This window comes from Eptatretus burgeri, chromosome 2 (assembly GCF_056783735.1).
Source record: "Eptatretus burgeri isolate ZD-2024b chromosome 2, Ebu_testis_v1, whole genome shotgun sequence".
Lineage (NCBI taxonomy): Eukaryota > Metazoa > Chordata > Myxini > Myxiniformes > Myxinidae > Eptatretus > Eptatretus burgeri.
Window position 1 is genome coordinate 47,946,626 of NC_140962.1, and position 16,262 is coordinate 47,962,887.

General features: G+C 41.8%; 1 protein-coding gene across 9 annotated transcripts in view; it reads left to right on the forward strand.

The window, feature by feature from the left end:
• The window catches only part of LOC147031992 (zinc-regulated GTPase metalloprotein activator 1-like), a 453,248-nt gene that overhangs the window by 74,995 nt on the left and 361,991 nt on the right, over window positions 1-16,262 (forward strand). For 7 of the 9 annotated variants that reach the window (XM_085869237.1, XM_085869238.1, XM_085869236.1 and 4 more), the window contains exons 5-7: window positions 8,265-8,356; window positions 13,873-13,932; window positions 15,846-15,883. In XM_085869237.1, coding sequence (XP_085725363.1) covers window positions 8,265-8,356; window positions 13,873-13,932; window positions 15,846-15,883 — 190 coding nt within the window. The remainder of the gene's footprint in view (window positions 1-8,264; window positions 8,357-13,872; window positions 13,933-15,845; window positions 15,884-16,262) is intronic. The other 2 variants (XM_085869241.1, XM_085869245.1) reach the window with 1 other exon arrangement.

The following is a 16,262-nucleotide window of genomic DNA, read 5'->3' on the forward strand; positions in this document are numbered from 1 at the left end:
TTGTCTATGGAAAGAGAAACATGTCGTTTGGAATCTGTGCAACTGAATGTTGGATCATGGAGCTGAAGTTGTTTAAGCTTTGCACTTGTCTGCAGTTATTTTAATAGCTCCCTCAGCCACCGATTATGTAAATGTATGCCAAATGAAGTCACTTTTTTTTCCTTGTGTGGCTCAACTGTGAAAGATGATTGCGGGTGCTAAGACTTTTTGCCAAGTTATTCCGATCTCCTTTTCTCCTCCAATACCCCCACCGTTTCCACCATTGCATTTAAAATTGCCAGGGTAGGAATTTTAAACGTAATATCTCAAAGGTATTGTGAGTGTCAGTTTGAAGGTGCTGACGGTGACTTTGTCATTGCGATCTTGCTTCAAGCATGTTAAAGCAATTCGACTGGTAATGATATTAATTTAGTTCTCAGGTTATTCATGTGCTTGCTCGGATGAAATCTTGTTTTAGCTGCCTCATCTGAACTTATTTATTTCTTATTTATTGGTCTACATATTTCATCTTGCTACTTTACAAGCCACATTGGAGTTTATAAGTATCATATTGCTTTAGGTTCAAAGACAACCTCACTCCAGTGCTCACCCCCTCATTACTTTTGCCCCATCCCAACACTCTCAACCCCTCCATCACTTGTACATACCCCAAGCTGTCATTTCATGGTCACTTTAGCCCCACATCTGCTCATAGAATTGAGGTGGACGAAACTTCAGGACCCATTCTCACTCCCGTCCCGGCCCTACGCGACCCAGTTTATCGACTATTCATGTTGCATTAAGCACCAGGCGGCTGTCCACATTGCCTACGACTTCCTATTTGCCCACGGGCAGAAACGGGTGGAGGTTACGCATTTTGTGGCACCAGTCCTGTTTTGTAGCCCATCACATCTGCGGCTCCACTCGCTGTGGTGCAAGTTTTTGTGCTTGATAAGATAAAGACCCACCTGCCTGGTGCAGTTTGCTATATATCGTGTTGATGGTTGAATTCTATACTTCATTTTACAATCATTAAACATACACAGCATAAAGTTTCACTCGTCATCTCATGATTATTTTCAAAATAAATATTTACGCAAAATTAAGGTCTTGTATCCTAAGGTGAGAATGCGTTGCTGTCACTCTCTGGTTAAGGTTTATTTTTTTGTAGATTGAGAACGAATTTGTTTGACAAAATCACACTGGTTTTCTCCCAAATATTTCTCTCTTTTTTTTCATGAAGTGAAAGACAATAATTTTAAACCTACCATTTTCAAATACATCACCCCAGAGTTTTTTTTTTTCTTCAGTTTATGGCCAAAATAGCAATGCTTGGCTTGCTCTGTGATGAGAGTGAAGTGGCATTCTGACTGTTATTCATCTTTTTGGTGTGTGTTCAACTTACTGGGCAAGAGTTTAACTGAGGATTGAAAGCCCCGTTTGGTGCTCGGTCTCGAATTGTAACAGCGTGCCATGCCAATGCTCGGAAAATGTCGGAATAAGGAAAACACGACAAGTATTACTTAGCCTGGCCTCTCTTTTCCAACACGAAAAGGATCATTACCCCACATCAGTGGCCCAAAGCACCCTTCTGATTTTCCTTAGCCCCCTTCGCTTGGCCCTTTATAGAGGGGGGTCAACATCATCTTGGCTAGTGTCGAGCCCAGCCTGGCCCCCGGTTCCCCCATCTCCCTGGTGCTCACCTCAATCACAGAGGGATCACAGCAGCATGGGGGAGCAGGGCAAGGGGGTCGCTGATGCTCAAGGGCTTGTTTGCGGCTGAGCCTTCGTTGGATGCCCCCATTTCATTACTGAGATGATATAGCCGTGGGAGATGCACCAACGGCAAAGTTTTCTTGCTTCCACTTTGCTTTTCCTGCACACAATTGCTCACTTGTATATTTTTTTGATCCTTTATTCTTTTTTTCTTATTTTGTTTTCTTTTCCTTCTTCTATCCTGTTTCCCTCCTCTGTCATTCATCCTTTTTTTTTGTCCTTACTTTTTTCCTCTTTCTCTGTATGATGCCTTAAAATAAAATAAAAAAATACAAATATGAATATGTTACACTTGTCCTATATTTTTGTGATACTGACCTGTCGAGGTCTCATCTCATGTTCTGTGTTCATTTTGTTTTCACTACTTAATGTTTGATGAAGTTTCTATCCAAGGAGGAAATTCACTCTGCTGTAATTATGATGTAAAATGGCTGATTATTTCACTTCTGCTTTCTCTTACTTTCTCTCCCTGGTTTAATTTTCTGTTTTTCTTTGTTTGTGTTTGTACCAGCTTGCATTCTACTTCCATATACGACAGTTGGCGCTCAGCAATTTAAATAGATGTGTTTCTGAAACCATTCAAATTGGCGAAAAATTATGATTACCAAGAATTAATAATGGACCCCTCCCCCGGCCCCCTCTTTTCCCAGCGCAGCGAACGAAGCACAGCTTATGCGTACTGAACTATATGTTAGCCTCATGGTATGAAGGTACATGGACTTTTTGATTATCGAACATGTAAAACTGATAGTTCATGAGTGAAATTTTGTGCGATAATATTTTCTACCCAAAGCAATTTATACAGGAAGTGACAAAAGCATTTGTCAAATAATTCTGGTTAAAACGAAGATGAAGGTCAATGAAGTCCACGTTTGCTGCGGAACAGTGGTGCATAATTATGTTGCTCGAGTTAGGTAACTTTTATGGCTTTTGCAGCCGAGCTCTTGGAGCACTATCAGAGGGAAGAAGAAGAAGAAGGTTATTTCTGGAAGATCATTGTGACGTATCAAAGAGCCCTGGGTCCATCATTTACCATCAGAGACAAAGCAAGCTTGTGTCGAGTAGAGATGTACGTTATCCCCACCACCAAAAAAACAATTCAAGGTTCAGCTATCAACCTTCGAGCTTAAGGCGATCATGCTGTGAGACCTCAATGGATAAAGTCATGTGGGATTTCTTGAATTTGGGGAAACCATCAATGTACAATATAACTTGTTATGCAATGAAGTCAGAGAAGAAATACTCAGATGATATCCATTTGTTTATGCTGTTTCTGTGTGGGACTTTACTCGCCCTCACATTGCATGCATGACCACTACCACTCTCACCGAGATGGCTTTGTAAGTTCTAAATTGAATGCTATACTGTGCAGACTTGTTACTTTGTGATTTTCATGTCTTCATAAGCTTAACGCCATTTGGGTGGAATTCAGCTTACGAATGATTATCTCAAAGCATATGTTCTGAAATGCTGCTGGACCCATCCCAAGGATTTCAATGCAAATGGAATCAAGGTGCTACCACATCAATGGGAAATGTATCTGTACATGTATCAGGAAGTAGTTGAAGTTGCATCAATTTTCCTGTCCATTTTTAGCTCACCTGAAACATAGTTTCGGGGAGCTTATGGGATGGCGCGTCGTCCATCCGTCCGTCCGCCCACATATATTTGCAACTTCTTCTCTGAAACGACGCATACGGTTTCAATGAAACTTTACCACAATGTTCATCACCGTGCATGTACCGAAGTTTGTTCATGGCATTAAAAAATCAGGTCCTGGAGGGATGTACGGGGGTTGCCCCCCAAAATAGGTGTTTGCTTTCTTCTCAAAAGGATACACAATTTCGATGAAACTTGACGATAACCTTCATCACCCGTGATGTACCAAAGATTTTTCACGGCATAAAAAAAGTTGAGGTTTAGGGGGATTTCAAGGGGGGGGGGTTCCCCCAACAAAGGTAATTTTAATGAAACTTGACCACAATCTTTATCACCTGTGATGTACCAGAGTTTGTTCATGGCATTAAAAAAAAAATCGATGGGTACTGCATTTACTTTCTCCTTCGTTACATATTTTGTCGGTCATCCATGCCTACCAGTGGTTCCCTGGTTATCTTATCCAGCCGCTACCAGGTAAGTGCTCAGGGGGTTTGCTTTTAAAGAATAAAATGTCCACGACAATAATGAACTACCCTTGTCCAGAATCCAGAGCACCATGGTCATTTCAAATAAAATGTATATGGTTATAACCAATTGAATGGAGTGTACAAGCCACCACAAGTAGTGTTTCTTATTGGTTCACGAGTCAGTAAGTGACCACTATATTCGTTATGGGTGTCTGTCTGTCTGTCTGTCTGTCCCGAGCATAGCTCCGTGGGTTTTGATCCCATCTTGATAAAATTTGCGTGGGAGGTTTGTATCATGATCTAGTTGTGTTTTCCTGAGAATGGGCGAGCTGCGCCCATAATGGGCGGAGCCACGCCCCAAAAACATGTGTTTTTAGAGGGTAGCCAGTTTCAAGTTACATCTTCTCCGAGGGGGTTTGTCGAATCTGGCAGGGGTTTCGGTATTTGTTTACCCCAATGGCACCTGCATAGCCCCACGGAGCTCCATTTTTCATTTTCGTCCCAAGGTCAAGGTCACAAGGTCACGAACTTAGAAAATGTCAAAAAAAATCAACAAATTGGGCATCGAGCTCCTAGGGTTTTCAACCGTTTCAAATGAAAGTTGGTACGCAAGTAGCGCTCTTCGAGTACTACAACTTTCATCATTTACGTTTTTCCCGATTCCCGCCAGTTTGCCCGTGGCGTCCCCTCGAAGGTCAAAAAATAAAAAAGGCGAACCGTGTACATTGCTCGTGAACCATTGCCGTCTCCAGACTTGTTAAACCTAATATCTTGCTTCCGCATCAGTGGCCCACAGCGCCCTTCTGTTTTGAGCTTTCATGAATCAGAATATTGCCAGCATCTCGGGCACCACCCTTAACTATACAGCACAACATTCTTTGCATGAGAAAAATGATCGATTTATAACATAAACAATGCTACAGACAATGTTATTGGACTTGACAGACCCACATTGCCATTACCAGAACTCATCCAGTCAATTTGCACTGGAGAGAACCAGGACCTGCTGAAAGAAACAGTGCCAAACAGAACTCAAAACTTCCTCGCTAACTGACAGGCACAACTAAAATCGTTTTCCAGAGGGAAAGGTCAAAGATAAGCATAGGTCGCAATACTCACTGAATGAGGGATGGACTTTAGAGGGACAGACAGCCTTTCAAGTCTGAAATTCAATGTTGAGATTGATTTCACAAATCCAAAATTCATAGTCAAAGGAAAGAGGTTAAATGTCCAAATTCCCACGTTTCGAGTCGTTGTGCAAGTGGAGTTGTATCAGCAGATGGACATAAATCAAAATTGATGAAAATAACGTATTTCTAACAACCAATTCAGGACACAGGCGTGCAGAATGCATGTAACACACTTGGTAGATTCCAGCGGTGAATGGATGTACATAAATAATTCCGAGGAGATCTCCAACACATTCCACTGCAATCAAAGTCTCACGAAGCTTCACAGGAAAGCAAATTTACCAACGTGAAGTGCAGCATAGCCATTGTTGTGGAATTGAATGAAGAGATCGCACTGTCCGGAGGATTAAAGTGGCTTAAAACAACAAGAACTGACCAGCCAACAGCGCTGCATTCGGCTTGACATCAACTCCTTTGCTACTTAACAAAGCAAACGGTACAAATTGAGTGCTAACCCTAATGCTAACCTCACCACCAATGTAGTGCGATCCCCAAGGATTACCCTTTCTCACCTATTCCACAAGTAGCAGCTGTCACCATAACCCTAATTCTAATCCTGCTCATAACCTCATCCAAAACCCGAACCTCATCACAGACGTACTGCCAACTGCAAGGCGGCGAACCCTTTCATGCAAATGCCAGATGTAAATGAAATGTTAACCATAACTTTGCAGTATATTATGTGGTGTTAATGGAGTGCAGGCATGATTGGCCAGATGGCCTTCTCCTTGGTCCAAATTCCTTGTATATTCATACTGACCAATTACTACAGTATCGAGCACATTAGTTTAACACGTTATTATTTATCATTGAAATGGAATATCAATTGGACTACGCAGCGCTCTTTTTACCACTTCCTATTTTTCCACCCTGATTCATCCTTTGTACAATTCATCCTTTCTGGCAATTGCCTCACGACCGGAATTGTTGTACCATAACCGAGATGTTCGGCAAGATAGCTAAAGGCATGAAGGCATAAATTGATGGAGGAGAGCGATCGAGTCGTTTGTTGAGAAATGAGTCGCCAGCACCGTCCTCTCTTCAGAGACGAAGACATCGTGGACCATCTGGGCGAAGAGATAGTGGACTGCAGACCCAACCAATATCTGATTTAACTGGAAGACGTTGCGATGTCTTTGTGGATCCTTGAAGATCACCCGGGGGGACGGACCCTTTCAGGAGTTTGTGATATGAGAAGGCCACCAGGAATATGGACACTTTCAACAGTACATTATTTTGTATAGAAATCTCATTAGAATGGACAGACAGAATGTAGGGATGGCAGGATAGCTCATTTGGTGACATGCTCACCTCTGAGCTGTGTTGTCATGAATTTCATTCCGCTCAGAGAATCAACCAACTAAACCACCTTTCAGTGCAGTGTCAACAGCGGGTGATGCTGCTCATGCATGCTGTCCTTTGTTCGATGATGTAAAACTGGTTGTCCAGTCCAAACTGCATTAATGTTGTGGGATTAAAGGTATTGCAATATTTTCCATCATGTAGGCATACTGGTTCTCGTGAATTGAACCCTTTGTGCTGGAATGTAAATCGATGATCTGGAATCGTATTAAAGAAAGCTGCATTACCATTTGTCTTGGGCACCAATCTCGCCACTCATGTCACATAGGCCATTTGATCCATATACTTTGTAGCTTTTTTAAGGGTTTTATTTAGTCGTATGCTGCCTGTGGCTGCTTGGCTGCATCATTTTCTGGGGGCACGGCTGTGCCGCTGATGCGATGTCCCCTGTTACCAGCATGCTGGTGCTCATTTTCCTGACCTCAGAAGGATAGCAGGCTGAATCAACCTGCCTGGTGTTAATTCCAAGGAGTGACAGGGGCTTGAATTCAAGACCCTAAGATATTAAGCCACCAAACCTAACGGTTAAGCCAACAACAGGCTTTTTCAGGGTATGATAGAAGAAAAAATTGTATTCATTTTCTTCCTTTTTATTCACTCTTTTCCACTTGGTGTCGATGTAAACTGTAGCAAGACCTATTCTCTCACCACCCCCTTTCCTTTCCATTCCATTCCATTTTCTGCACAAGTATTTTTTGACCTCGAATTATATGCAATTGCATGGAGAAGGAACGAAATAAAGGAACCAGCATTAAGGATTCAGGTGTCAGATTGCTTGGACCAAGAGACAGGGAGCATAACTGGCTGCTAGGATGGCCTGGAGGTATGCACACTCGCCTCTGAGCCGTCTCGCCTGTGTTCAAATCTTGGCCCAGCGACACACTGTCATCTTGGTGTCTTGCAAGCAGGGCGAGGCATCAATGTGTGTTGTGTTGTGTTGTTCCTCGGATGGACTTAAAACTGGGAGTCCCAACTGCCGGCATTATTTGTGAAAGTTAAAGATCCTACGGTGTCCTTCGTGAAAAGAAGGCAAGCTATTGCCGGCACCCTCAACAAATTACAAATTCCTGCCCCAACCTATGGAGCTCGTTGCATCAGCAGCACAGCTGTGTCCTCCACCAATTATGCTAATCCCAACCCCCCCAGTTTTGTGCTGCATGCGAAAGAAGAAGAAGGGAGAACAGCTGATGGGGAGAATCCTATGAAGGCCTCCTAAACGAGGATAGCTTTTTTTATTTGCTACACGACCATCATGTGAACTCATAATCACAGAGGTAGATGGCAGATCAGAGAGAAATCAAGGATGCATTATCCTAAAGAATGCACTATGTCTGGCTAAAGTCATGGAAAGTACGAGTTTAATCAGAAGTTAGATTTGTTCATCTTAGATACATAACTTCCTCTTTGGTACAAACCTTTCACATGGCAGCAGTGTCTCTTTTTTGTGATTTGGGTGATTTTACTTTAATTCATTAAACCAAACATAACTAAGCTAAATGATAGATTTTGTCAACTGAAGGTTTACTGAGGAATGCTAACCGCCGTGGGAAGCGAAATCAAGCTAACATTTCGGGTGTTAGCTCTTCATCAGAATAAGAGCGGTGGCTAACACCGAAAACTTCAACTTTACGTTGCTTCCCACGGTGGTTATAGCATTCCCTTGTGAACCTTCAGTTGATAAAACCTTGCAAAGTCTTGTATTCTTCTGCCATAAAAAAGCTAAGATGTGCAATGTATTTATTTTATTTCAGTTTATTTAGGGTTTCGGGTGATCCTTTATTGATGATGCAGTTTTTAAAAGTCAATTAATCCATTCAATTATTCACGGCAGAGATTCTGGCCTTCTTGCCATTGAGAGCCTTCTGCAGAAAAAGGGGAGATTTGACTACATTCTCCTGGAGACGACAGGCCTGGCTGACCCCGGTAAGGGCATGTTCAGTGTGGTCAAGTGGATTAGCAATTAATTGAATTCCCACTTCATGAGTCCATAAATATTTAAATGTCCCTTTTCCGGTTGCCCAGTTTTCTCTCGTTTTCTGCTTCGTAATTCTCTGTTGAAAAGACCTTGTTTCTCCTGCTATTCTGGTTTATCAAAAACAAAAAAAGCAATGCTCGTTTCCATTCGTGTTCCCATTTCTATTTTAATCGTTTATTTATTAACTTGTTCATTAATTTTTTTTTCCACATTCGTCAAGATTCATGGCAGAACATCACGTCGGGAAGAGAAAGTGGGCCAAGAACCAGAGAAAGGAGGAATGAACGAATAGCAGGCAAACATCATACAAGCAAGCAGAAATCAGGGTTGAAAAGGTCACAATTAGCTGTTGGGTCTTACAGTCGATGATGGTGATAATCTCCTTGAAGGCCTGAAGAGAGGAAAAATATGGTGTCAGGGCAGAGAGGTGGTTCTACAAAAGGGATAAGAAGGAATCGATTCATCGCTGATGGACATACAGTTTTTACCTGGGGTGTTTCACCGTTCGATGGTTTGACAATCCAGGATGTCGAGGAACTCCGACCGAGGACCTAGTTCACAATCCACCAGTGAAATTGCACTTGGTCTGAAGGAGGAATGATGTCACGTAACACCAGACATCCATCATAGTTTGGTACAAAGTGTTTGTGTCATTGTGCTGGAAATCAAATATTTGTTAATTAATTACCCTTCATGTTTTCTTGTTGTCCCACTACTTTTGCAAATTTGAGTGTATTGTAACAAGTGAAAATGATGTTTGGGTATCTTGACGGGCCATCTGCCTCTCTTCTCATATAGTATAGTAGATAGTAGAAAAATCGTGCAACTTATGATACAAGCATCAAATTTGGCATTTCTGTTCTGCAGGGCTTTCTGATCAAATCTGCCTGATTGGCCATTTGAAAATCCAAATTTTGAAAAATTTGAAGAAAAAAAATAACTTCAAAAAAATTTGAAGTCACAGCTGGCTGAAATTCTTGAAGCGCAAGTGAACATCCCAGACAGAGAACCAAGGGGAGATGCAGTCATCATTGATGGCTCAGCACTTATCAATGCCCTACCTCCACACACTTCAAAGATATTTGATGACTATGCTAAAGAAGACATCATCCCAAAGGTGGAATCCTATGGTGCCAGGTACGAGAGGGTGGACATAGTGTTTGATGTTTTCAAGAAGTCAAGTCTGAAGTCCGAGGCAAGGTCGAAAAGGGGGCAAGGAATCAGAAGAAGAGTGACAGGAACCAGTAAGACCCCAAGTAACTGGAGAAGCTTTCTTCGAGATGACAGCAACAAGACTGAGCTGTTTCACTTCCTTGCGGAAAAGATGTGTGAAGCACAGACGACAAGCACAGTCATTGTCACAAAAGGAGAAGATGCCATTAGCAACACAAGGAAGTCACTGGATGCTGTGTCTCCATGTTGTCATGAAGAAGCTGACACTCGAATATTTGTACATGCCAGGGATGCAACGGCGGATGCCAGCAAGTCCATTATCATTAAAGCTAATGACACGGACGTACTAGTCATAGCAATATCTCTACTGCCATCCTTACAGGAACTAGGTCTTTAGAACATGTGGATCGCCTTTGGCCAAGGAGCCAAGGCGTGATGGATTCCAGTCCATGAGGTAGTTTCTGCAATAGGGCCTGAGAAAGCTAGAGGGATCCCATACTTCCATGTGTTCACTGGATGTGACGTTGTGTCTGCCTTCCGCGGTAAAGGGAAGAAAACTGCATGGCAGACTTGGAACGTCTTTGATGTTTCTGAAACATTCACCAATCTCAGCCAGCATCCAACATCGATTCGTGATCTTGGCTTTTTTGAAGTTTTTATTTTTATTTTTTTCAAAATTTGGATTTTCAAATGGCCAATCAGGCAGATTTGATTAGAATCCCCTGGAGAAGAAATGTGCCAAATTTGATGCTTGTATCATCATTTGCACGATTCCTCTCAAAAATTGCTGTTATCTGCCCCACTAATAAGAAGAACTCGCTGAAACCCCGTCACAGACGGATTCCGTTCCATGAGCCCAATATGACAACCAGTGGCGGCTCTTGTAAGAGCCGGATCCCAGTCGATGTACTCTATGGCCTTACCTAATGATGCCTACAAACGTCTTTGTACGTCACAAAAACGTCACAAAATTGGTCCTTCAGTATTAATATATAGATACAATGTTTCTTGTTACATTTTTTGTGTCAACTTCACATTCTGAGGTAGTCAGCATGTGCAGAAGAGGGTTTTACATGGCAAACGCTATTTTTGAGGAGTGGAATTACACCTCTCAGCGGTAACGGTCTGTCAACGACAGACGTAATGACGTCAGCGAATGACCGATGATGTCATGACGTCCTGACGCCTCTCAGCGGTGACGTCGCACGTCGCCATGTAAACGAATGTAAAACGAAAAGTGTTTATTCTGCTTCAGAGTTGAAAGTTGACTATTGCAACTATGTGCGATGCACTCTTACAGGTACGAAGTTTCTTTCAGTCCAGGTCACAGTACCGAGAAAAACGTGACGCGACCGCGAGGAGGCGCACAAAATTGGTCCTTCAGTATTAATATATTGGATGATATTTGATTGAAATTTTACTGAAATAACAGCAAAAAATAAAGGGCACTCGGTCGATAACATACCTCTGCCACGCAATCAACAGAACGTATCGGGCCCAATATATTTTTGAAATATCATGCTAAAAATCGTTTTTGGCCCTTTCAATGGTGAAGAATCACTTTAAAAATTGAAAAAATCTCGTGTCCAGATTCGGATTCAGATCTTCCCCAAAATCTAATCAGTTCGTCCTTGTCACACACCCAACCTGCCCACCAAATTTCATCCGGATCCGTCCAGATCCTTTTGAGATATCCTGCACACAAACAGAGACAGACAGACAGAGGTGAAAGCATAACCTCCTTCCACCTTCGGTGGCAGAGGTAATGATTTCAAAATGTTATTATTGATTTACCTTTTATTTAAATTTGTGTCTTTGCTCTTACTCTGGAGATATTCATCATAACCACAGTGATGTCCATGCAGTTTGTAGCAATAGTTTAGAAATGACTTGTCATTGTTTTCTTGAAGTGAAAAAGATAAGCAAATGTTTATTTGAATATCACACGTAACATTCGTCGATTTATTCCATTTGAAATTGACTTTGGTATTGAAGAGAGACAGCAGAAAGTTTAAAAGCAGTGTTTTGGTAATTTGGGGGAGAATCGTTAAGAGCATGTCGAGAAGACGTTTCATCTGAATTTGTGAATCGCACTGTGCATGGTGCGCTCGGTCGATAGGAGCCCATTTCGTGGTGAAATAGGAAGGTTCTGCTGGATTAATGGAGGCAGAGCAGGCTTTAATCAGAAATAAACGTTTTAATTCCCATAATCGGGGTGCTCTTCGTTCCACAGTGAGCAGGCGGGGTAAGAAATGATGGGGAAGGGTGGGGTGGGGAGGTGTGGGCAGGAGAGGGGGCTGGATGAGGAACGGGAGTTGGAAAAGAAAGAAGAGAGAGAGAAAGAGATGTATGAAAAAAATACAGGAGGGTAGTGATGTGTCATGGATCAGAATGAGGAGGGGGTGAAAGAAAAGTGAAAAGACAGGTGCTCTGAGAAAGAATATCTGAGAGGAAGGAAAAAGAAAAGACAGAAATGTACACGTAGACAGATAGTCAGAGATTGACCGTGAGAAAGGAAAAGGAGAGAGGATGCCTACAGTGGGGGCAGCAAGAGCGGTGGAGGCGCATGCTGTCCCGGCGGGACCGATCGCAATTTTATTGCGGAGATTCGTTCTCATCGATCCGAGGGAGGAAACGGCAGTGAGAGCTTACAAAAGGGTGTCAAGCGAGGCGGGCCAAGCTATTACAGCATTTGAAATATTCGCCCAGAAATCGATGGTCGGCGATGGGAGCCAACCAGCTCAATCTGCGCGCCACTTTGATCAAACTTTTGGCCCCACTTGTTGGGAGCTGGTATCAGAAAATGTTGGTGTGGGTGGATTTATTGATGGGTCGTTGGATAATTAATTTATGGATAGATGATTGATTGATACATCGTGGGACGTGTGGTTAATGAATTGAAGCATTTAACACTTGATTATTCAATCTCCCAAGGAAGGAGAATTTCCTGAAATTTAATTAAATGTCAAAATTGGTGGCTCTCATTATTTTTGTTACAGTGTGCACATAGCTTTAAAAGAATGTAGTCCAAACAATGTTCTTGCCTTAATTGATTATTATGCATATTCTCTTGTTTGGCTGAATGAATGCTTTTTTTGTGTGTTTCCTTTGTATGAAATAGAGGCTCATGGAAGAGTGAGGTGACACATGTGAAAAAGGCAATAGACACAGTGAAGCAGTGGGGGCAAACATGCAAGGGGGAAAAATGAATGGAAAAGGAGGAAGGGGAGGAAACAAATACAGCAATTACAGATCTGAACTAGAACGGCACTCGGTGGAGTGAATACCTCCGCAAGGCTAAACAGTTTGTTTTGTATCCCATTGATAGGCCAGATCTGCATTCGGACCTGAACCAAAATCTAATCGGCTTCTTCTTCTCACCTGTCCAACTCATCCACCAAGTCTTGACATAACCTGTCCATAAATGTTTGAAATATCGTGCTATATATCGTTTTTGGTCCCATCTCTCAATTGTGGAGAATCACTTTTACAGATTTTAAAATTATAGTCCAGATCTGAATCCAGATTCTCACCAAAATGTAATCAATTTGTCCTCGTCACACACACAACCTGCCCACCAAGTTTTGTCCAAATCCATTCACAACCTTTTGAGAAATCCTGCTCACAGACAGACAAACAGTTCTGAAAACATAACCTCCATCCACCTTCAGTGGCAGAGGCCTTCAAAGGTATGCGGCCCAGACAATAATTCGCAAACCCAGCACGAAAACTAGCGCGAAGGCGTACAACGAGATGCACAAATACATTTAGTCAACAAATTCACACCAACAATTAATAAAACCTGTTCAACCAAACACTTCCAGAACAAGTATCCTCAGCTTTCTAAGACAGGCTCTCAGAGCAGAGAAGATCGTGTCTGGCTGCGAAGGAACCTGGAACCGGAATTTTCAAAAGTTTCCAAACTGGAACCACAACAATGAGGTCAAAATGAAACTTGAGTTGTTTTCAATGACGTTGAAATTGCGAATTATATTTCACCACCAATGGCACCAATTGTTGCACTCAGCACGCTCTGTTTTTCAAATACTCTGGTTGGAAGTAATTAATTATTCCACCGAAAGAAATGTAATTATGCATGAAATTATTAACTGTAATTCTCAGTATGTTGAGCAACACAAGTTGATTATTCAGCCATTGGCTTTCAGAGGGATGAAGTGGTAATCGTTTGTAATAACCAACTTTCAGCATGTTCAGGAATGATGGCACAGAGTGCACATGTCTCTGACGGTGATAGTGTGCCCTTATGGATGTGGATTTCGTTTGATTTCAGTGGCCGTTGCTTCAGTTTTCTGGGTCGATGCGAATCTTGGCAGTGACGTTTACTTGGATGGTAAGCTTCTCTCTTTCCAGTTTTCGAATATCATTACTTTCCTCTTTTGAAAGCATTTCCTAATCTTGAACTTTTGGTGCAACGATGTTCTTTATATTGCTTCACTTTGAATCAATTTGTTGCTCTTTCATATGGTCATTGTTTGGTATTAAAGGAAAACTAAACATAAATATCAAAAAATTGAGAATTAGTATGTGGGATCATCACTGAATTTTTCATTTTGCTTAATTATATGAAAAACATGCGTCATTTTTAAGTGGTGCAATGTGCAGCCATGTCTTACCATTGGTCGTCCATGATTGGCTGTGAGAAGCAAGTGATATTTTACATCCAATTATGGACTAACAAAGGGAAGACATGGCTGTCCACACATAAATTAATGGGATAGTCGTGAACTTAAGTTGCATTTATTGCTTAGTGATACTTATTACCTCTGCCGCCAAAGGTGGAAGGAGGTTATGTTTTCATCCCTTTCTGTCTGTTTGTTTGTTAGTTTCCAAATTCGAAGATTATTCGAGTATATTGGTCAGTCGATTTTGTTATTACCTCCACCAATGGAGGTGAAGGATGTTATGTTTTCACTACTTTCTGTCTGCTATTTGTCTGTTTGTTTGTGTGCAGGATATGTCAAAATTTTTGGACGGCTTTGGATGAAATTTTTTTTGGGCAGATTGGGTGTGTGACAAGGACGAACTGATTAGATTTTGTTATTCCCACGCTTTCGAAGAAAAGCGGGAATATTGTGATTGTCTCCGCCGTCTGTCCGTCTGTCCGTCTGTCCGTATGTACGTCTGTACGTCCGTCTGTCTAACCCTGTAACTCCTCCTACACCGTTTGAAATAGGAACTTGAAAGTTTGGGACATAGTAGATATATGTATGGGGAAGTGCACAACACTTTTGGATTTTTGATATGACCCCTAGGGGCCGGGCCAGAGGGGTTGGGGTCATGGGGGTCGATTAAAAAAAAATTGTCTTATAGCTTTTTAAATCAATAAAATTTCACCTAGCGTTAATGGGACAAAGCTGTGCGCATGGGAATATGCGATGGTGTGCCATCGACAACGTAGTTCTCGTTGAAGTTTTCTTCACCATTGAGAGATCGGGCGAAACCACTATATAGGATGATATCTCAAAAAGTTGTTGATGGATTTGGATGAAACTTGGTGGACAGGTTGGGCATGTCAGACGGACGGATTGATTAGATTTTTTGTGAAGATTCGAATCCCGATCCAGATATAATGATTTTTTTTATTTATTCTTCAAGTGATTCTTCACCATTGAGAGATAGGGCCAAAAACAATAAATAGCATGACATTTCAAAAATTTATTGGACCCGATATGTTCTACGGAATCGGGCATTGTGTGGTGGAGGTATGCACTCTTCCGAGTGCCCTTCTAGTTTTTGCATAGGATCATCATCATCATTATCCCGATAGCAGACTCTTGGCAAGGGTTATTCTCGCCGATTTGCCGTTTCCTTCCGAACCACGATGGAGTCTTTAACATCCACCAATTACCAGTGCTGGCAGATGAGTCCTCGAGTTTAATGTCCTTCCCAATGGACGGTGCACACATTGATGTATCGCCCTGCATGTGAAACACGAGGGTGACGGTTTATAACATGGCCGAGATTCGAACCCAGGATAGACGGCTCAAAGCCAAATGAGCATATCTTCAAGCTATCCTGCCGTGCCTTTTATATCGGACAGAAAGTGAAAGTTTGATAATGAGATCGATTCTAGTAATTCTTACTATTTTACTTGCAAGTTTATTGTGAATTTTAAGTTCAGTTTCACGTTGCTTTGACAAATTATCTCTTACAGAAATAAGGAGGCTCATCCACTCTTCATGTGGAAATGTTTCTCACAGATTAGGACTGAATTTATTAATGCTTCAACTTCTGTTTCCACAGGTGTCATCACTGTGGTGGATGCGAAATACGGGCTGGAGGTATGACATTGACCTTTTAAAAAAATTTTCATCTCAGTGATCAGGATGATTGGTGAGGGGAGAGTGAAGCATTGGTATTGATGAATTCTGGAAGTAGTCGTTGCACATAGTTTCCGTAATGAGGTTCTTGTGATCTGCATAGAGATTTGTTTTTTTTTCTAAGTGATTATGGCTCATGGAAGAGCTTGCACATCTATCGCATGCTGTATGAGGGCATTATTAGACATGTATGATGAGGATATTATGAGACATTGTACAACTCAACATAGTACACAGAATATAAACACGAATTATGTGCTCAGATGGGAATCCCAAAACAAGCCATCCTGCCAGATTAAGCAGTTTTTTATTTATTTTCAGTCTCCAATATCTACTTTAC